This window comes from Barbus barbus, assembly GCF_936440315.1.
Source record: "Barbus barbus genome assembly, chromosome: 8".
Classification (NCBI taxonomy): Eukaryota; Metazoa; Chordata; class Actinopteri; order Cypriniformes; family Cyprinidae; genus Barbus; species Barbus barbus.
Genome location: NC_136736.1, coordinates 21,319,168 through 21,340,471, shown reverse-complemented (window position 1 = coordinate 21,340,471; position 21,304 = coordinate 21,319,168). Strand labels below are relative to the sequence as shown.

The following is a 21,304-nucleotide window of genomic DNA, read 5'->3' as shown; positions in this document are numbered from 1 at the left end:
ACTTGGATAATAAAACATCGTTTAAAAGCGCCTCAGAGAGTAAAAGAGCTCCTCGAGCTGCTATTGGCCTAGCCGTCAGCTCCAGGCCTCAAACTATTCAACAAACACACAGCCAACACTCACATTTACGTTTTAAAATCACAACCCGCCGCTTCCTGTGACCCCAAAAACATTTATTCCATATCGCCCACTCGACACTACTCCACGACGGACGTTATCTTAACTTTAGACGGTAAGAAATCTGAAATGTTTACTTGTTTTTTCTGTACAAGTTCACTCAGCGAGGCACACAGCGACCACCAACTTGATCATCCCACACAAACTGTTTGAATTAAACTCCCTCGAGCGACTCCAGCTGCCTTACAGCCGTCTACAGATCAATCCCCGGTCATTACCTCACAGATAAGTCGTTGTTTTAATTCATGAGTCGGGTTCGGGTGTTTTTTTTAGTTTAGGGCACAAAGCTCCGTCTCTTTCATACAGGGTTGTGTGGACGTCCTCGCGTGGAAAGTGGAGGCGCAGCGACCCCATCGGCTGAAAGCCGGTATTGCAGCGCGCCGATGGAGGGAGAAACATTACCATACAGCTTAGAAAAGAGACGTCTGAAAATGTGAGAGAACGGCATTGAACTTGGTCTATCGTAAATATCAGAGAAGACGTGCCTCTGCATTGGCTTGTGCAACTGGTGAAATAACCGCATCTGTATGTGTTAACAATGTAGGCAATTGCACAGCATACGTTTTTTACTTACACCCCCCCCCCCCCCAGACATAAGAAATATACATATAAGAATTTGTGAAAATAATAGTGTTTTAATGTAATATTTCAGAGTGAATTGAATTTCAGAGTGATTTTTAATGTTTTAATGTATTTTATGCTCACCAAGGCTGCATTTATTTAAATCAAAAATGCAAATAGTAGTAATATTGTGAAATAATATTAATATTTTAAATATAATCTTTTGTAATGTAAATTTACTGTCACTTTTTATAAATGTAATACATATCTACTGAATAAACGCACGCACGCACACACACACACACACACACTGGCCCCAAACATTTGAATGGTAGTATATCATGTTTTTTTTTGCATAAATATTAAGTAGCACAACTGTTTTCAATCTTGATAATAATGTTGAATGATTTTTTTTGAGCAGAAGATCATCCTGAATGATATAATGATTTCTAAAGGATCGTGTGACACTGATGATGCTGAAAATGTAGCTATCACAGGAATAAATTACATTTTGAAATATACTACAATAGAAAACAGTTGAAGTTTAATATTATTTCACAATATTAGTGTTTTTATGTATTTTTGAGCACATAAATGCAACCTTGGTGAGCAAGAGACTTCATTAAAACATTTAAAAACAGTAATGTTTCCAAACTTATATTATGTATCAAGAATAAAAAAAGAATAAATGTTGAAACATAACGTTTCTTATATATTTGAATATATATTTACTCTTTTATCTTGTATTGTTTCCTGTGTACTGGAGGTTTCACCATGACAAATTCCTCGTTTGTGTTGGCATGCTTGCCATAAATCTCTTTCTGTTTCTGATTTTTTATCCATGTAGTTTTCCTTTGCCTAATGCCCATCAAAGCTGGAGTCATGCTGTTTCCATCCACCAGAGGCGCTGCAGTATTTTTGGTTCTCCGCTGAGAGTTGTTCGTCTGGTTTTCTTCTTTACTTTCCTTCCTCTAGTAACTTGTAAACAGTGGATTTTCCTTGTGAACGTGTTACAGCAGAATGCCAAAGAAAAAGAAAAACGGACTGAGTCCCTCTCGAGCCCCGGGGCATGCGGCTGAATACGGGAGCGGATCCGAGAGTCGATCACACGGGGCAAACGGACCTTTTGTGACCCGGCCGGACTCATCATATGATTACTTTGGATCCACGCAGTTCAGGAGCGGGCAGCTGGAATCTCAAAGCAGAGACGAAATCATCCAGAGCATGCAGGAGATGTTTTCACATCTGGATTCAGAAGTCATTTACATGGTGCTCTCAGAAGCAGATTTTAAAGGTACGAGTGAATGGCCACCACTGGCTGTAATTTTAGCAGGTGCCTGATTCAATTTAGTTTTGGGAACAGACAGCACACAATCCAATAAGATACAATATAATCAACGATTGTATTCATAACGTTAGATCTTTTGTTACTATGATCAGAAGCTGATAGATTTGTTTTGGAGCATGGTAGCTGGTTTCTGTGTGGTGGTCTTCACTTGGTGCAAGATGGTCATTAGCTGCTTGACCAACTACAATGATCCAAAGCCAGCTTTCCCATCTTCACCTGGTATGGCCAACTGGTAGCAGGTTGGTCAAAGATGGCTAAAGATCAGCTTGGACCCCCTAATGGCCATGTTAGGCCATTTTAGACCACCTAGAAACCAGCTACATATACCAGAACACCACCTTCACCTAGATTCACATAGTTACTTAATGTTATTATATTTTCTTTATATTATTGTTATATATTATATTTCAAATTTTGGAAGCTGACGTTGTCATGACGTATGATATGATTATGTTCTTAAAATGTAAAATGACATGACATACAGGTCTGGGATAATTTTTGAATGTTTTTGTAAGACATGTGTTCACCCAGGTTACATTTATTTGATCAGAAATACATTACAAACAGTAATATTGGGAAGTATTATTAACCAAAATAACTTAAAAAAATTGAATTCCTGTATTTGCAAAGCTGATTTTTTTTTCTTGCGTCTTGATTGTCAGATCCTTCAGAAATCATTCTGATATGCTGATTTGATGTGAAATTATTATTGGTGCTCAGTTATTAATTCTGGTTCTTTTTATGTAGTTTATGCTGCTTAATAGTTATTTTTTCAGTGTAAACTGTGCTAAATTGTTTCAGTATTTTTTTGACTAATTAAAAGTTTAAAAGCAACAGAATTTATTTGAAATGGAAATCTACAGACTTGCCGAAAGTATACAATAATTTTTAATCCTTACGCATTCCCAAACTTTTAAACCGTTTCTACAAATAATATTCTCAGAAGCAAAAACTATTCAGGAATATTATTATTTCTTGCGCACCAAATCAGCTTATACGAATTTCTGAAGGATCATGTGATCATCACAAGAATAAATTATATTTTAAATATTTATTTAATATAAAACATTTTTTAATTGTAATAATATTTCACAATGTCCTTAAATATTGCACATGTGCTGTTTTAAAATATTCAAGTTTTTCTTGTTCATTTCTGCATTAGTGGACAATGCGATGGATTCCCTTTTGGAGCTGTCAGATGCTGCTGAGGTCATAGCTCCACCCCCTCCTCCTGTCTCAGGCTTTGAGCAGGCAGCCGCTCTCCTGGGAAGAAACACCACTCAAGCAGATCCCCTCAGTGTAGCGGTGCAGAGCTTCACCTTTTCAAACCAGCCTACATCTCAAGCAGAGCTCAGTCCTACTGAAACACACCTGACAGAAGAGTTTGATGCTCTCATAGATGAGGAACTTCAAACATTGACGTCACATCAGACAAAAACTAGCTCGCATCCTCTGATGTCTTCCATACCACTGTCTTCTCTGCCCCCTTTTTCTCAATCGATCCCTCTCTCCTCGCTGCCTCTTACACCCCAGACTCAGCTTCCAGCTCCTCCAACTTTACAAGAGCAGGCTGAGCAGGCCTCATACTCTGACCCCGGGCTTAGTGAGGCCCGTGGCGGTAGTTCACCCATGAATGAATTAAGTTTTGGTGGGGTTCATATCCCTGAGACCAACACCTTATCGCTTGACTTTAGTCACCTAACGCTGGAGGCCAGCTCTACTGAACCACGGCCCTCAGCCTTCCAGGTTTACCGTAGACCTGATGAACTCCGTAACCATGCAGCGGCAAAGCAGCATCAAGAAGCACTCCGCACTCCTGCCATGTTCTGGAACACTCAGGCTGCTGAGTTTCATCCTCACGCTGTGGGGCCAACCTTCATTACACCTGTCATTCCTAACCCCACACCTTGGAGCACTAATCACATCCCTGCTTCTCAGTGGTTGGCTCATGGATCTATCAGACAAGCACCTCTGAAACCTTCTGCGACTGTACCGGAGTCATGGACTCTGCCCCCCAGGAACAGACTCAAATTGGAAGGGCAGTTGTTGGTGTTACTTAGAGGGGCTCCTGGATCAGGCAAAACCACCCTTGCCAAGTAAGCAAGAAGACACATGGCTGGGATATGTGATATTTTACTGAAAAGAGAAGGAATTAGCGTAAAGGAAACCTCTTATTTTTTGGTATTATAAGTTCTGGAAGAAGAGAGTGTATAATGTGCTTTTTTCTTTAAAACAATGTAGTCCATGAGAGCAGTTCATGACGTACAAAACTCCACTATGTAGAGGAAATAGATTTCCTTAGGGGGAAGTTATAATAACTTCTTGAGCATGGAGTAATTTAGATTAATTTAGATGGTCATGGCTACGAAATATGCCATGTGGTGGTGTCAAATTTTCTTATTTTTATAATTGTTGAAGCTTTTTTCATGGTACATGGTATTATCACAGTATTGTATTGCATTACAAAACAGAGGTTTGCAAGATAAACTTGTTTTAGTGAAGTTTCAGTGTACTTTTTAAATATCAGATTGGCCTTGGAAAATAACTTTGAAAAGTGCATTTAAATACCAAATCGCAAAGAGCAAATACCAGCACATAAATTGTAATTAGATTTTGAAATGAACTACACTGGCAGATAACCGTGCTCACCGCAGATATGGTGGGGTATGTTTGTAGATAAAGTGTATTAGTTTTTGTCTCTCTCTGTTGTTCAGTGCTATGTTGGTGCAGAACCCTGGAGGAGTTGTTTTAAGCACTGATGATTATTTTACTCAAAATGGACCGTACCATTTTGAGCCAAATTTACTAGGAGAGGCCCACGAGTGGAATCACCAGAGAGGTGAGTATTACAGGCCTGTTTAGTTCAAGCCAAAGCAAAATGTCAGGTGTGTACAATTATTTGTAGTTATTGTCCTGTGTGTTAAATTATTTAGCTACCCCTCAACTACACAGTCTGATTTTGAAGGTGATGTGTGCAATTTTTTTTTTTTTTTTTGACATTTTCTTCCAAATTTACTACCTATACTCGTTTTAGTATGCTGAAACAACAAGTCAGCAATTTATGTTAATTACTGTCAAACTGTACACTCTCCAACTTAATGTCACTGTAAAAACATTGCTTGATTGTTTGAGAGACTCAACCAGCCTGACATGGCAACATTGGCTCACTTGGTGAGGGTCATTATTTTCACTATTCTACTCGGCACCGCTGATAGCACATAAAATTACATACTTCACATTTAATCTTTATATAATCTATCTGCAATTTCTTTGTGGTGATCAACATTTCAGCAAAAGAGGCTTTTGAAAAAGGACAGTCACCCATCATAATAGACAACACCAATATGCAATGTTGGGAGATGAAACCATACGTTGCCATGGTAAGCAATTTATTTTCAATATCAGACAATGACCATATGTTTTTGTATTGTGAAAAATCAGCTGTGGCTTTTCTAGGTTTAATTTCACAAGTTGAACATTTTAATGTAATGCATATATCATGATACACAATTATACATTACTAAATATCTTATTTTTAGGTTTAACTTTAGAATATTCCATACTTTACAGTGTACACAGACATGACCTGCGAACAGATTCGTCCATTGTGCTGATTTTCTTTCTCCTAGGCACAGAAACACAGATATAAGGTGCTGTTTCGCGAGCCAGATACCTGGTGGAAAACTAAACCCAGAGAGCTGGAGAAGTATGTTAAACACAACCACAATCCAGAAATAACTATCGTTACTGCACATTTCATACATAATCCATAAACATAACTAATTTAAGAACAGTTATCTTTAAACTGTTTTCTTGGGAGTCTGAACAAGTTACCCTTAATATACTGTATGTAGAACTCCTGCACAACTGTGATCCATTGCTTTTAAGTCATTTTATGATCACGAATGTTTGCAATTTTTGCCAACTCTGTGATTTTCCCTCTTTATAAAGGCGCACAAGGCATCAAGTAACAAAGGAAAAGATCCGACGCATATTAGAACGGTATGAACGATTTGTCTCTGTCCAGAGCATCATGCATTCACAAAGACCAGAACCAGTGCCAAGTGTTGTGGATTCGTCACAGACAGAGACTGAGCAACCCCAGTAAGTATATGCAACATATTAATGTTACTTCACAGAATTTTTGTTGTGTTTTACTGTGTCACACCTTTAGTAATTATGAAAACACTGACTGTGAAGCCGATTTCTTATGTATTTAAACAACAATATGTATTTCTCTCATTCCCTTCAGGCAATCTTTATACCCTGGCCTCAGTCATCCTGATCTTGTTGGTGACTCTGGGTTTAGCAAATTCAACACAAACCTTTCCTCATCTCTCCCCGATGTGTCCTCTGTTAGCCAGACTTACAGTACCATATCTGCAGGTGAGGAAGAAGGTGAAATGGGCTCCTACAGTTCCAAGGAATCCGTCTTGTTCCATGAGAATATTCTGGAAGGGTCTGGAAAACCTCAGTCTGATCTTCTTGACACTGAAGGGTTAGACTTAGAGCTAGATGCCTGCCTTGTGGACACGGAAAAACATTTGGGAAATTTGAGTAGCAGGACAACTGAAGAATTTGTAGTGTCAGCGCATGAAAAGTTTCCGGAGCCGCCTGTGGCATTTTCACAGTCCATTGCTCAGCGTGTGAGGAGGGACAGAGTAAAAGATAGAAATGCACTTGGAACTAGTGCCATTGATCAACCTGTGAACTTTGACCCCAGTGTTGACTCTCCAGGGCAAGATAAGGAGGAGGGATGTGAAGGCGAGACTCTTTCTGAAGACAAAGTAGTGCGGCCAGAGCTGTTGGATTTTGTTGGGGACTGGCCACTGGAATCTCAAGGTCAACGTCAAGGAAGACGTCCGAATTCAAAGAATAATACTGTTAAGAGCACTGTTTTGGAATCCAGTGTTGTTGAACACAAAGATAACACTTCTTCTGATGAAGACAAGCATTCTGATACTGATAAGCTGAATACAGTTGAATTTCAAAAACTTGTAGATCTACTGCAATGTGGAATAAACTCTTCTCCAGGTTTTTACCCAGGTCCAGCTCCAAGTAAAGAGACTACTCTGAATTTCCCTTCCTTTGGTGGTAAAGAGGGTAACTTGAACCTGGAGAGTGTGGTTTGGCCTGATCTTCCTGACTGTGTGTTGGAGAGAACGTTCTCAGAGTGCACTGACCCATGCAAGGATTACTTGAACTCTTCAAGTCCATCAAAAGAGAAAGCAGACCCAACTGAGCAGTCTAATCAGGTGTCAGCTGAGAAGAGCACACAGGATGAGGTTGAGCAGGAGGACAATGTGTTGTCAGAAGATAAATGCAGATTGAGCACAAACGTCCAAGAAACTCTTTGCTCAAAGGTTGCTGTAGACTCAGAGAGCAGTCTGGAAAGACGAAGAGGGCTTAGCCGAAGAGTGGGGAAATCTTGTAAACTGGCTCTTACCTTCACCAATCAAAGTCCTTCATCACCTTGCTCACAATCTCCAGTTGTTTCACATCTGCACCCTGATCTTACACCTACAGCACAACCACCTTCATTGCCTGTGGAGTCATGTTCCAGTGCCTCAACCCAGACACAACCTCAGGACTTTGCCTGGCTTTGGCGAATTGACCAGAAGAAATGTTCTGAATTCGATTCAGACTTACCTAGTTGCGGTGTGTTTGTTTTGGAAGGAAACTCTTCGCGTTTCAAGCCAAAAACAAGTGAACAGGAGTCTGCCTGTCAGCAGGGAGTGCCATACCATATGGTCCATGAGAAGGGTTCTCAGGTAGAAGAGAATGACTTTAGAGAATCTAACTCTAAAAAGCAAAACCTTGATATTCTGAGCCGCCATTTCAGACACGTCTCCATTGATATTCTGGAGGACCTTTATGAGAAGTGCCATCAAGATATCGAGTGGACAACCAACTTGTTACTAGATTCCGGAGAAAGACTGTATAAAGAAGATGACGAGGGAGATGATTATTTGGTTCCTGAGGAAGAGTCATATAAATTATCTATAGAACCATCAGAAACCGTGATGGGCTCAGAAAGTGTCCTGGCTAGACCTGTATTGTTTGATGACTCCAGCAACAGTTCAGGAAGTAGCATCAGTCTCAAGTCCCAAGAAACTAATCATAGTGACGTTAGCCAAGCTGATGATGATTGGACTCCAGGTCAAAGTTCACAAAGTGAAGCTGAACCATCTGATGAGGCAAGCATGAAAAAGCAGAAATGTGAGCCCAAAACGTCCTTTGGAGTATTAAAACAGCCAACAGAAGGCACTGAAGTACAACTGGAGGTTACGGCAGCTAATGAGCAACAGACAGACAACAGAGGTCAGCAAGGTCCAGCACAGGAAGAGGCATTAGTGACCGAGGGTGCGAAAGGTCAGTGCCTGGAGGAAGCATTGAAGGAATTGAGTGAAGAGGAGGCAGGAGAGAAGGAAAAAGAGGATGAGGAGACAAGAGAAGAGGTGAATGCCATAACACAGTCACTACTCTGTCAGATTGACGAAATGGAGCGCAAAGAGGAAGAAGAGAGAAAGGAACGAGAAAGGGAAAGAAAGAGAACTGCACAGGTGGGGAGGGAGCCAAGTTCAATGGATATTCAAACCTTGGAGCTGAAACTTCCAACTGAACTTGCATTGCAGCTCACTGAGCTTTTTGGACCTGTTGGGGTCAGTCCAGGTAATAAAATATCTAATCGATATGTCAAATAAATCATTCAGTTATTAATTTAGTGAATCAAGTCAGTCGTTCCAGTGACATCAAGTGACGACCCAAAACAATACCAAACCCGTAACGCATATTCAGTGTAGTGTGGGTCTATATTTTCAAACCTTGAGTAGTTTTGTTCATGGTTTTTACATGATGGAATTTCCATAATTTGGCTACCTTCTACCAAGTGACAGATAAATTTGCTACAAAATACTGTAAAATTTGATTGGACTCATAGTCTTGAATAACAACAAAAACAGATATTTGGAAGTGTTTTCTCTCCTTTTAAAAGCTGATGCCTGTTTATTTTGTTATTATAACTGTGATTATGTGGTTGGTTTCATTTTCATGAAGCATTGTTTTTTCCTTGCTGTCTGCAATCCTGTTTGAACAGAACTGAGAACCACTGCATTAAACTATTTGTTCCATGAAGGCTAAAGCCCTTTAAAAAGTAATAGTTCAGCTTAAAAGTAGTGTAACAGATAAAAAGAAACTGATTCTAGTTTTGTTTTAATACAATAATGTGAAAAGCTCTTGGAAATGAATAACCACATCAATCTTCATTTACACTCATAAAATAGTTTTAAAATCTCTTTGAACTCCATATGGTTGCAGGTGCGTTTTCATCAGATGACTGTGCAGTGCAGATAGACCTGAATTTGGCCAAACTGCTGCACCAGAAATGGAAGGAGACTATCCAAGTGAGTTCAAACTTTTTTCCCTATGTTTACAGTGTTTAGATATTAACCTACCAAAAACAACATAGGTTGTTTAATGTGACTGATTCTGAATTTATGAAAAACTTACCTAGTGTTTATTGTCTTTGGCAGGAGAAGCACAGACAGGCAGCTCTGTCCTATCAGCTAATGCAAGAGAGTGAGACAGCTTATCCTCTCAATACACACAAACACAAATCTTTCTTTTCAAATCCCAAATTCTTTAGGTCCCATTTTATATTAGGTAGCATTAACTACTGTGTACTTGCATCAAAAAATAAGTACAATGTACTTATGTGTTCATATTGCAAAACACTTTTGCTACTATTGTGGTGGGATACGAGTAAGGTTAGGGACAGGTTTGGTGGTATGGGTAGGTTTAAGGGATGGGTCAACAGTGTAATTATAATGTTATTACAAAAAAAAAATTACAGATGTAATTACATGCAAGTACTTTTAAAATTATAAGTACAATGTATAAACATGTATGTATACTGTATCAAATGATTAATTAAAATGCAAGTACTTAATAGTTAATATATAAAGTGGGACCCTTTCTTTCTACAAAATGAAGTCACCCTAAATCCTTTATTAGCTGTTTTTTATTTTATTTTAATGTAAAAACTATTTTATCTTTATATTTGTATGCCTTTTTATTGTTTTCTACTAATAAACATCCAGTAATCAAAATTGCAGAGACAAAATTCATATAATATACTGTATATAAAAAAATTATATAGAGGTGCAGAGGTGCTTGATGGAAGTGACTGTTCATGGCACCCTGGGGCCACTGTGTGCAAAATTGGGTATATATCTATTTATGCATTTCTTAATGAAAATTAGTTAATAGTTAAAGTGCAATTGTCTGATGATTTGTCAAACTGATTGTCAAATGATTTTTACATTTTTATTTGCTTTGTTGGAAACCTCTGAGGTGGGAAAGGCCAAAAGAAGAGAATACAGACATTTATAATTTGTCAAAACTACGTTTTTTTTAGTTTTTTTTTATGTATGTTAATGATACTTTATCTAACATGTCTAATAGTTCTCACAACAAGGGATGGATTTGTGTCTCTAATGCTTTTAAAAATGTCATGAGACACCAAAGTGTACCCAATTTGTGAAAACTGCTCTATACTGGAAATAATTTTTCTGTTTCTGCTCTTTGCTCCCCATCTCTCTTTGTGTCTCCATGGTAACGAAGTTCCTGTCCACTGGGGTGAGTCGCAGGGAAGCAAAACCAGACTGAGGGACCAATTAGGTTCACATGAAGAAATTCCTTTTATGGATCACTGGAGTGCATCCCGTGCTCCTGTCTCACTGAGGGACATCATGATCGAAGAGCAGGTGATGCAAGACAGCATGGAGAAGGTAACGGTCACACATAGAAAAAAATAATCACTGCCTAGAACTTTGAAAGAAAGTAGTGAAAATTAGCTATGTTTGGGTTTTAGTCCAGGTCAAGTCGGAGGGACCTGGATAAGAAAGACGGTGCAGCCAAGCTAAAGGAGAACCAGCTGTTTTCCACGTTCCCCACCATAGACCGACATTTTCTCAGGGACATCTTCAGAGATCACAAGTGAGAATAGTGGTAGACTAGTGGTAGACTATATATAATATAAAATTGTTGGATAAAGGTGCTTTTGTTGTGATAGTATTATTTTCTCCTCCTTTCCTCCTCTAATCTTGGTTTCTTGGTTAAGCCTTTTTTAATTTAAATTTAAATATGCCCAGAAGAATTGTGCAATTGTAGACAGTAAAGAATTAAGAAATCAGAAATAACCTTAAAGGAAATGTCTCTTGACCATCTACTTGTTTGTTCAGCTACTCTCTAGAGCAGACCGAACAGTTTTTGCATACTCTACTTGATGACGGGCCAGTCAAAAACGTAGTGGCACCTGAACCTGCCCCTCAACGTAATGGTGTGCACAGAACTCCGAGCAAAGAGCGGGTGAGCTAGTTGTAACCATATAGCACACTGAAATGAAACAAAAACCCTGTGTTGACGCTTTTTTGTCTCGCTCACTCAGAGATGGAAACCGAGAGATGGGGAGGTGGAAGCTGCTCAATTCCAGGATTCGGAGGATCCAGAATATGATGACTTCCGCACAGAGGCAACACTGCAGAGACGTCAGCAGATAGAGTGTTTTAACAAGGCAGCTGAAGCTCATCGACAAGGACAAAAGGACGTGGCTAGTTTCTACGCACAACAGGTTCAAGAGATGAATATTATAGATGTGCTGAAAAACTGATAGAAAAACAAAAAAATTGTTTTGAGACAAACACAAAATTCTAAACGTATGAATCGTCTTTTAAGGTATGAATCGTCTGGTGGCAAACTATGTGTCTGTCCACACTGAACTGCTGCACTGCAAGACAACAATATTTTTGATGCTTAACAGATGGGTGGGTCTACCCAGTACAAACTCACAGAAATAGTGCGAAACAATGCCAGCCACTTTTTCAGCAGCCTTGCTTCCAGAAGCGTTTTCACTTTAATTTTTCTTACAGGAATTTTTTTTCAGTCTTTGTTTAACAGTTATAAGCTATGAATCAAACCAATCAACTAGCAAAATTATACCAAAAGACAAAGGTACAAGAATATGTTCCTTAACAGCTCTAATGAGGGAAAAAAAACTACAGTCCCATAAAGCATTGAAATGAAAAACAATGGCAAAATATGAAATTATTGATTAAAAGATACTGGATGCTATATATCGTGATTCTCTGAATCATTGATGTTTGGTGATGAGTTTTCGGCTCAAGGTCTGCATTTAAAGTCACACCAGAGGTGTTCAGCTGAGATTAGGACTTTGCTTTATGCAGACCAGTCAAGTTCTTCCACACTGACTGAATCAATCATTTCTTTTTGAACCGTGCCTTATACACAGAGGCACTGTCATGTTAGACTAGAAAAGGGTCCTGTCCAAACTGTTGCAATAAAATTAGAAGCACACAATTCCCTAGAATATCATTATATGCTTAAACATTAAGATTTGTACTCATGGAAATTACCTCTATGTGTCTGTTAGCTTTATAAAAAAGGCATGCAGAATGCAGTGCTGTTCTTTGATTAGAACTCTTACTTAAAAAGTTTCCATGTCCAATTTTGTTTACATGCTTAGGGTCGCATGCATGGGGACAAGATGCGTGAAGCGAATCACAGAGCAGCCATGCAGATATTCCAGAGAGTGAATGCTTCACTCCTGCCTCAGAATATTCTAGATCTCCATGGACTGCATGTGGATGAGGCCCTTCATCATCTTAGTCAGGTTCTCACAGAGAAGAATGTAGGTAAGTGAACTACAAACATACATAAATATTAAGTTTTTCTATTGTATACAGCAGATGGATTGTACAGGTTTTGGTGTGTTGGATATATATATATTTTTTTTTTCAGAGTCTGGTGTTATTTTGAATGAATGTTTGTTTGTTTTTTGTTGGTAGAATTCAGTCAGGGTTTGTGCCAGCCTCAGCTGTCAATCATCACAGGAAGAGGCAATCGCAGCCAAGGGGGAGTGGCACGGCTCAGGCCTGCTGTACTAGACTACCTCAAAAATCATCACTACAGGTTTGCTAACTGCATCCAGTGTTTTTGAAATATTAATTTTATATACAGTGGTGGCCAAAATGATTAGAACACTAATATTTTCATATATGCATCTTGAAGCATCTTGGAGACGTTCCCACAGTTCTTCTGGATTTAGTCGGTCTCAGTTTGTTCTGTTTCTTCATGGGATTCCAGACAGACTGGATGATGATGATGATCAGATCTCTGTGTGGAGCACTGGCTGTTGTCAGACTCCTTGTGCAAACAAAAATCTCACTGGATTATTACAATTAATGACAACATTAATGTTTGGAAATGTAAACTGATATTTCCTACTGACACACTACAGCAAAAGATAGAAAAAACCCGACTTAGCTGGTGAAAATACTAGTGTTCTAATAATTTTGGCCACCACTGTATACATCAGAAAAATTAAACAATTAAGGTAAAACAAGTCAAATTGTATATAATATATTTAAGTTAATTAGGATAGGGAAATTTTAGATTAGATTTTTTTATCTTGCATAACCAGTTGTCTTTATGTGTACATTTTGTAATTTCTTTCCCATCATTTCTTTTTGTCTTTCTCACAGTTTTACTGAGCCTAAGACTGGATTGGCACTGGTCACACTTCATAAAGAGCTGCTACAATGAAGCATTTACTTTTAGATTGCTCTCTTTCCACTGCCTTAATCCAAAGTGTTTTCTCTGCAGACTAATAGTGCCAGTAATTATACTGTGCTTTTGTCTTTTAACTACATAACCATTTTCATGTCTTTCTGTAATTGTGCAAGAGTTAATCCAAGTCATAAAAAATCAAGGTACTACATATTTACACGTTTTATATTGCATTGACCTGTACATATTTTTCTTTATTTAATGTTTATTGATGTTTCCTTATCCCACTAACTGATCCACTTCCTAATCGTAATCACTACAATTTTATGTTTTTAGGCCTTTTGTAACTATATATATATATATATATATATATGGTCACACATTTTTCATAACCAGACCATATAGGTGAAAAGGTGGGTTGTTATTCAGGTACTTGTTTGATACTTAATTTTATTTTTATTGTACATTTGTTTTTTATCCATACTTTTGGTTTATTAGTGTAACGTCAGTTTTACAAGACCTAGGATGTTGTGTATGGGAATGGGGACGTCATAGGATGGCTTATTCTCTTCAGTGTTGGTGTATATAGAAATATGTTAATAGACTTTCTGGAAATATAAATGCTGATCCTCTATCAGCTTTGCATTTTAGTTTGTTTGTGAGCAGCTTGGACAGATCCTAGATCAGAATTTAACATTTATGTTGCTATGCTGTGCTAGTATTTGATTTTTAGCTCAGCTTTGGTTTTTATATTTCCAATTGAAAATGTTGATCCCACATGTATTTTATAGACATCTTAATGCTGCTATGCAAATCACAATTATTATGTGTAAGAATTTGTTCTGAAAAAATATTTTTGTGAAATTGAATATTTTGAACCTCAAAAAATTTTATATGTAAAATTTTGTTTTATTTTTGTTAGAAATTATGGTTGGAAAAACTGAAGAGAAGAATAAAGTCTTAATATTTACAAGCTTTGATTCTTTCGGTGAAATGAAAATATTATCTAATTAGCACAGCTCTAGGGGTTAGCGTAGCATGTGCTTGGAGCTCAAAATCACAGCCCAACATTTTTCTGCATCCTCATGTCTCTTTCTCTACATTTCCCCTTTAATCAGTAGAAACCGTTGGTGGGGGAAAATATAACTCAGCATGTTGAACGCTCGGTAGCTGACGTTTGTTTCAATAAGTAAAGGTCAGATTCCTCCATGATGAAAGTGGCAGCTGTTGAAGTGAGTGCAGTGCACTTCTTCTTCATCAGAGGGCGACACTGTTGTGTTGACACACCGAGTTACTCCGTGCCATCTGAAATTGAATATAAGGCTTTATTAAACAAACAACTTGTTTGCTGTTTTAATTAGAAATGCTTAATGCCCTTTAAAATTGTCATTGAAAATTTGAATAGATTGAATTCCTACGTTTTGTTTATTTATCAGTGGTAAACACAAATTCGAAGTCCAAGACAAAACTATCATGCTTGAATTACATGCCCTTTTATAACCTAAACAAGCGCTCTGATATTGTGGTAATTATTCTTTTTCACTTAAACTTCATGTTTTGTTTGGGGTCTGAGAGACTCTTAGGCTTTATAAATACCTTGCTTAGTGATAAAATAAATAAAAAATAAACTGGAAATAAGGATTAATTTCAAAATGACTTGTATGCAGACAGCACTGTGGTCCCAGGGACCCCAAACTAAGAACAAACCGTAAATCTCATCAGGCTTTATCTTGTTCTTGTTTGTATCTTTGTTTCTATGCTGCATTGCCTGCATTAGTTTCATATATGAGTTCTTGACTGTAGAAGAAGCAAGACTAAACACCTTAGATGTGCTGAGAACGTCACAGCGGAAGCTTAGAAGAGATTTGATGTACGATTTTACAGAGAAAAGAGCCCAGCCTCGCATTTCACTTCCCTCTAGCAGAGGATGTAACATATGCACTGTCTGTGAAGGCATATATTTTCTCTCTGTGCTTAAGAATATTTGAATTTCCTGAGTTTAATTGTATGCAGCTTTTGACTGAGCTCTGATCTTTTCTTAATGCTTTATTAAACTACATAATATAACATGCTAAATTGAGTTTTTTATGAACTTGTGAATCTCACAGTTGAAGAGTTCAAAGAGGTGAGTTGCTTTTTTCTTTGTAATACATGTATTAATAATATTATGGTTTGGTTTAAAACTGTGAATCCGTTTTTATAAATGTATTTTCTATCTATAAACTTATTTCATCTGCATAAATTGATCAACAATCTAAACCTGGTGTTCATTATTTGTAAGGTTCTTAACCTGTTTAAATTTAAATGAATTATTTTTAAATGTTGATTCAAATTGAGATTTTGGAAATATTACATTTTTTATGTCTTGAAAAGATGAAAATAATTTCTTGTTCCCTGGTTTAATATAACGTGGTTAACAAGGGCTTCATTAAATAAATAGTTTGATACTTTTTGTTAACATATCTCATTTTGTATTTACTAATATTTTTTTGATGAACAAAAATCTAAAGTATTTTAATTATATTTTTATTATACCTTACAATGCTTAGAGTCTGACAATAGTGTGTCTGCTTCATCACCGAACGTACTGTAATCCTCTAAATTTAAGATTATTTAGTATTTCTACTAAATAATACTCGTAGTATTTCTTTCAAGAAGCACACAAGACTTTAAGAATCCTGATGTGTTTCAGCTGTTGATGAAGATATAATTACTGGAGTCATTTTAAAATACGGTATTTTCTATATTGGCACAGAAATGTATCTAAACCGTAGAGACTAATACTTGTCAGATTATTCTTATTCTTAAGAGTAATCTGTCTGATAATGTCGAAAAGTGTTTTCAGACAGAATATATCACAACCATTTGGCCTTTTGTGTTATTAACTGGAGCAGCTGTTTGAATCAACAGTACTTTCCTCTCATGACAGTCATGTAGGCCTAGGAAGTGTAAGCCATTGCCATTTCGAGTATCATCTATAAGGTGGTGTAATGTCAAAACATCCTTACCAGCACTGGTCCATAGATTTATTAAATAAACAAACAAATATGCTGTGGTATTTGAGTTAAACAGCATTTTTTAGAACACTCATAACCAAAAATTCTTAAATTCGACTTTTGTTGATTGCAGGGCTGGTGTCAACGGCAAACGTTGTCCCAGGCCTCAGGATGAGAGAGGTCTACTGTGCTCTGTAGTATAGCGGGACGTACTATATTTCACATCTATGAAAAATTAGGAGAATGTGAAAAAATTGAGTGATTGTCTATTGCATGAAGTTGTAGTATTTCTTTTTTAAAGGTATGTTTAGAACAAGAATGAGAAAATGACAGAATTCTCACGTTGTTTCAATCTTGCATGACTTTCTTTATTCTGTGGAACACAAAGGAATGTATTTTTAAGAACGTTGCATTCGAAACAACATCTGACCCCATAGACTGTCACTGTATGGACCAAAAAAAATAAAAAATGAGACACATTTCAAAATAGTTTCTTTTTTGTTCCACATAAGAAAGAGAATCATAAAGGTTTGGAATGACACAAGTCTGAGTAAATGATCATTTTAAATATAAAACACATTAGATTACATAAAAATCTATTTTAAGGTTAAATCTAAAAAATCTCATTGTATGAAAACATTTCTTGGTGTTTTGTGATTGCACACTAGTAATTTGACTTCTTTATTCTTTCAATTAAGCAGGAGTCGGAGAGAGTACAACGGTCAAAAGAAAGATACGGCTGGGTGACTTCTCACTTCTGGATTTCTGTCTTAAATATCTCTAATGGTACACGATGAGTTCCTAAACCTTCACTGGAATACAGAGCCGAGGAGTAAATCACCACGTCACAAGACGAAGAGCGTGAAGACTTCAGAATGCTGTTTAAAGTGCAGGGTTTTTACTCTTAGACCTCATAGTTCTGCAGACTTGAAATTACAATGATGGCTTCATCATCTGTTGGACACAGCTGATATATATTTTTTAGAAGCATTAGACTGTACTTTACAATAACTACAACACCAGAGACAGAAGGATGAATGGGTTGACAGAGACCTCAGTTAAATGCGTACTGGTCGGGGACTGTGCAGTGGGTAAAACTGCACTTCTTGTGCGATTCACTTCTGAAACTTTCCCAGACAGCTACAGACCGACTGTCTATGAAAACACTGGCGTTGATGTTTTCATGGATGGAATCCAGATCAGCTTGGGACTGTGGGATACAGCAGGACATGATACATTCCGCCAAATCCGGCCCATGTCCTATCAGCAGGCCGATGTGGTTTTGCTATGTTATTCGGTGGCAAATCCAAATTCGTTAAATAATTTGCGGCATAAATGGATTGCTGAAGTGAGGGAATTTCTTCCGAAAGTACCTGTGCTGGTTGTTGCCACACAGACAGACCATCGTGAGATGGGCCCTTATCGTACTAACTGCACCACGGCTTCCGAGGGCAAACAGGTGGCACAGGAGATCCGTGCCAAGGGATATCTGGAATGCTCGGCTCTCAGCAATCGTGGTGTGCAACAGGTTTTTGAGTGTGCCGTTCGGACGGCTGTTCATCGGGCACGAAGACGGACAAGGCGGAGACTGATGGACCTTAACCCCTGTAAAATCTCCTGATGATTTTAATAGAGGGATGTTGTTTAATTCTCATCACTAAGACAAAATTGTTTCTCACACACAAAACCAAGTATTTGAAGCTTCAACAAAGACTTCTTAACACTGATTTCTTAATACGGTTTACTTAAAGACTTGTTAGACTGTCTTCTAGTCAGGTTCTGAAATCTGATCATGTATTAGACACATTACATTACAGACATTGAACAGGTATTTATTCAGTCCCACTTTAACCCCTTAACAATCCTGGAACATTTAACTAAGCACAAAACCATGGGTGGTACATTGGAACGCTAACAGGTTATATTAGCTTGGCTTAACTACTATGTATTTACATGTAAATTAATCATTTGATACAATGCACTTGTTGTGTAAATGCATGTTTTTACATTGTACTTACATTTTACATCTGTAATTAATTTCTGTAATTACATTTATAATTACACTGTTGACCCATCCCTTACATTTTAACCCACCCTTAAACCTAAACATAGCACCAAACCTGTCCCTAACCTAACCCGTATCCCACCTCAATAGCAGCAAAAGTGTTTTGCAATACAATATGAACACAATAAGAACATTGTACTTATTTTTTGATGTAAGTACATAGTAGTTAAGGCCACCTAATAAAAAGTGGGACCATTCATTCATTAAACATCTGTGTTAATTTTATGAATATAAAATGATCGATTACAGGATTTTACAAGTCAAACATATCTTTTAAAAGACATGAATCTTTTATTGCACTGCTACATGTGTTGGAAAATGTTCATTTTTAGATTGTAGTTCTTCAAGTTCAGTTTTAAATTTTATTCTCGTGAATCGAAACAGACTCTTAAAACTGACTCTTAGTCTGCTGGTTCCTCTCCTACACCTGTGATCATGTAAAATAAGAATTCACATCATAATGTGACACTGGGATCACCTTCTGTAATCTTCATTTTAGATGATGATTAAACCGCTTTGGTTATGTATTTCTGATTTGCTGTTTTTGTGACATGTTTATGGAGCTTAAAGCTAAAATGAGGATTTCAGTCGTGAAGTTCTTATTCTTAAAAGATTGATTTCATAGTCTTAATGAAGTCACTGAAATAAGTAGTTGTTTTAATAAAAAAAGAGTTTAGCTCTTACTTTGCTAATGTATCTGTGTGGTTTGTCATGCACAGCGAACCGTGGAAAATGTGTTTACATATATTCTTACTAAATGAACATAAGGCATGTGTTTATCAAAAATAAAAATGACTTTAAAAATTGAGTTTTCAAACTTATTAATGCCAAGAATTCCTAAATATGAAAATCCCCTTATGACCCCCTTCCTAAAACATAAATTTAAATAATTTAGACTCATTTTTACTATATGAGAAAAAATTGAGATATAAAAAATAGTGATTTAAAAATTCAAAAATAAATTATTATAAATAAATGATATTATCTGGAAAAAAATATTGTTCAAAATGCTTATTAATGAGTTAAATTTATTTGTATATATATATATTTTTTTTACAATAAACTTCATAGCAAAGTGTTTTTTTTTAAAAATTCCGCTGAAAGTTTCTGCGGCCGACATGGCCCCTTCTGGAGGCCCCTTGGGGGTCCCCATATCTCATTTTGAATACGCCTTGCGAAAAACAGTTTTACTAGAGATTATTCCATGCTATTCAATTTGACAAACATCAATACATTTTTGAAGATACCTTATACATAGACTTGTCTTTTGAAAATCTTTTAAAACACTGGTAAATTGGACCGCCATTATAAATTAGCTACTGCCAACATTAATGACAAAATATCTGCCCTGAAAAATAACCAAGCTGTTTCTTACCTCATTTGATGTAAAACGTTCTGTTTAAATATAGATCAGTAGGCTATATGGCATGTTACAAATAAATCATGATAACGTGAATTATCTCTTCTGTTGTTATGCAATAAACGTCACCTGAAATAGTCTTAACATATAGTCCGTTTGCAAGCCACGGGTTAAGTGTTTTTTCACATCAGATATAATATGTAATACGTTATACATAATGTCTTCTCCATTACGATTCTGCACACCTGTACATGCAGAACATAAAGCGAGAACGTTATTTATAACAATTCTGAAACACTCTATTGTGAGGTTCCAGGTTTGGTTGTCAGTGTGAGTGTGAGAGTGAAGTGTGTGTCTGGTTAGAATGAACACGAAGAAAATAGAGACAGAGTTCACATTGTTCGAGCTGATCTCTACTTAAGCTTCAACAGTAATGTACAATACTGTACAGACCTTCTTGATTATGATTATATATTTTACATCAGATATTTTCAGATTTGCAGTGTATCACAGCAGACTGACCAGCAAACTGATTGCGCCTTATTTGGGAACAATATAAAACAGATCATGTGAATAAGGCTTGATGCATAGAAGAGATCTTAGGAAAATGCACAGAATACAGTTATTTATAATATTCCCATGTAGTCTCTGACATTTTGAGACTTTGTGCTATATTCTAGACAGCAGAATGTTTTATAATATTGTCGTCAAATGAACACACAGGCAAAATGTAAAAACAAAGGAGATGCGTGCTACTACTCGCACTACATAAAAGGAAGAGTCGGCAGAGGAGAAGAAGAAGACAGAGCAACAGAAAGAAGGAGTATATGTTATGTGGTTTATGGAGACGAGGTGATGCAAGCTGGTGCTTTTGGAGAAGATTCAGACCCTGAAACCACATCCCAGCAGGAGAACGTCTCTCTCTGAACACACTGAAACCACGCTGTGCTTTGTGGCTCCATAGAAAAAAGTTATAACTGCAATGTGAAATGTAAATATGATGTAAATCTCTTTTCAAAATGTTTTATAAGTCAAAATATTTCTGTGCTATCAGAAATATTTCGTACCTCTAAAAATCTACTTAAAATGAAAGAACCTTTGCTCTCGAGATGAATGAACAAATGAATGGTGGCATTAGGTAGTATAGTCAACAGGATTGTACTCAAACTGCAATTTGCATATATATATATATATATATATTGTGCATCCAA

The 21,304-nt window shown here is 37.0% G+C and overlaps 3 protein-coding genes across 8 annotated transcripts in view; 2 read left to right on the top strand and 1 right to left on the bottom strand.

The window, feature by feature from the left end:
* Positions 1 to 536, bottom strand: part of LOC306874105 (sister chromatid cohesion protein PDS5 homolog A-like) — a 45,082-nt gene extending 44,546 nt beyond the window's left edge. For 2 of the 4 annotated variants that reach the window (XM_079423872.1, XM_079423874.1), the window contains exon 1: positions 396 to 536. The gene's annotated coding sequence lies outside the window, so the exon portion shown is untranslated. Of the gene's footprint in view, positions 1 to 254 lie in introns of all 4 variants that reach the window. The other 2 variants (XM_079423875.1, XM_079423873.1) reach the window with 2 other exon arrangements.
* Positions 537 to 1,647: 1,111 nt separating this feature from the next.
* Positions 1,648 to 14,641, top strand: LOC306873613 (NEDD4-binding protein 2-like). Of its 3 annotated transcripts, none has more exons than XM_079423031.1 (16): positions 1,648 to 2,032; positions 3,249 to 4,182; positions 4,801 to 4,925; positions 5,378 to 5,466; positions 5,716 to 5,792; positions 6,038 to 6,190; positions 6,339 to 8,758; positions 9,404 to 9,489; positions 9,619 to 9,664; positions 10,709 to 10,875; positions 10,959 to 11,083; positions 11,329 to 11,455; positions 11,535 to 11,717; positions 12,630 to 12,794; positions 12,952 to 13,075; positions 13,648 to 14,641. In XM_079423031.1, the coding sequence occupies exons 1-15, from the start codon at positions 1,759 to 1,761 to the stop codon at positions 13,048 to 13,050; spliced, it is 5,070 nt and encodes a 1,689-aa protein (XP_079279157.1). In that variant the 5' UTR covers positions 1,648 to 1,758; the 3' UTR covers positions 13,051 to 13,075; positions 13,648 to 14,641. The 3 variants fall into 3 exon arrangements, 2 of the variants coding, with proteins under 2 accessions (XP_079279157.1, XP_079279156.1); XM_079423030.1 differs by having other exon boundaries at positions 12,630 to 12,798; XR_013784507.1 differs by lacking the exons at positions 12,952 to 13,075; positions 13,648 to 14,641 and adding an exon at positions 11,822 to 11,910 and having other exon boundaries at positions 12,630 to 12,659.
* Positions 14,642 to 17,556: 2,915 nt separating this feature from the next.
* On the top strand, positions 17,557 to 19,527 carry LOC306873834 (rho-related GTP-binding protein RhoH-like). Its single transcript, XM_079423333.1, has one exon. The coding sequence runs from the start codon at positions 17,702 to 17,704 to the stop codon at positions 18,287 to 18,289; it is 588 nt and encodes a 195-aa protein (XP_079279459.1). The 5' UTR covers positions 17,557 to 17,701; the 3' UTR covers positions 18,290 to 19,527.
* Positions 19,528 to 21,304: the final 1,777 nt, after the last annotated feature.

Excerpts from the sequence above, each read along its gene's own strand:
- LOC306873613 (XM_079423030.1), top strand. The coding sequence starts at position 1,759 with ATGCCAAAGAAAAAGAAAAACGGACTGAGTCCCTCTCGAGCCCCGGGG. Across the intron at positions 4,183-4,800 it reads GGCAAAACCACCCTTGCCAA|TGCTATGTTGGTGCAGAACC; the intron begins GTAAGCAAGAAG and ends TCTGTTGTTCAG. Across the intron at positions 13,076-13,647 it reads CTCAAAAATCATCACTACAG|TTTTACTGAGCCTAAGACTG; the intron begins GTTTGCTAACTG and ends TCTTTCTCACAG.
- LOC306873834 (XM_079423333.1), top strand. The coding sequence starts at position 17,702 with ATGAATGGGTTGACAGAGACCTCAGTTAAATGCGTACTGGTCGGGGAC.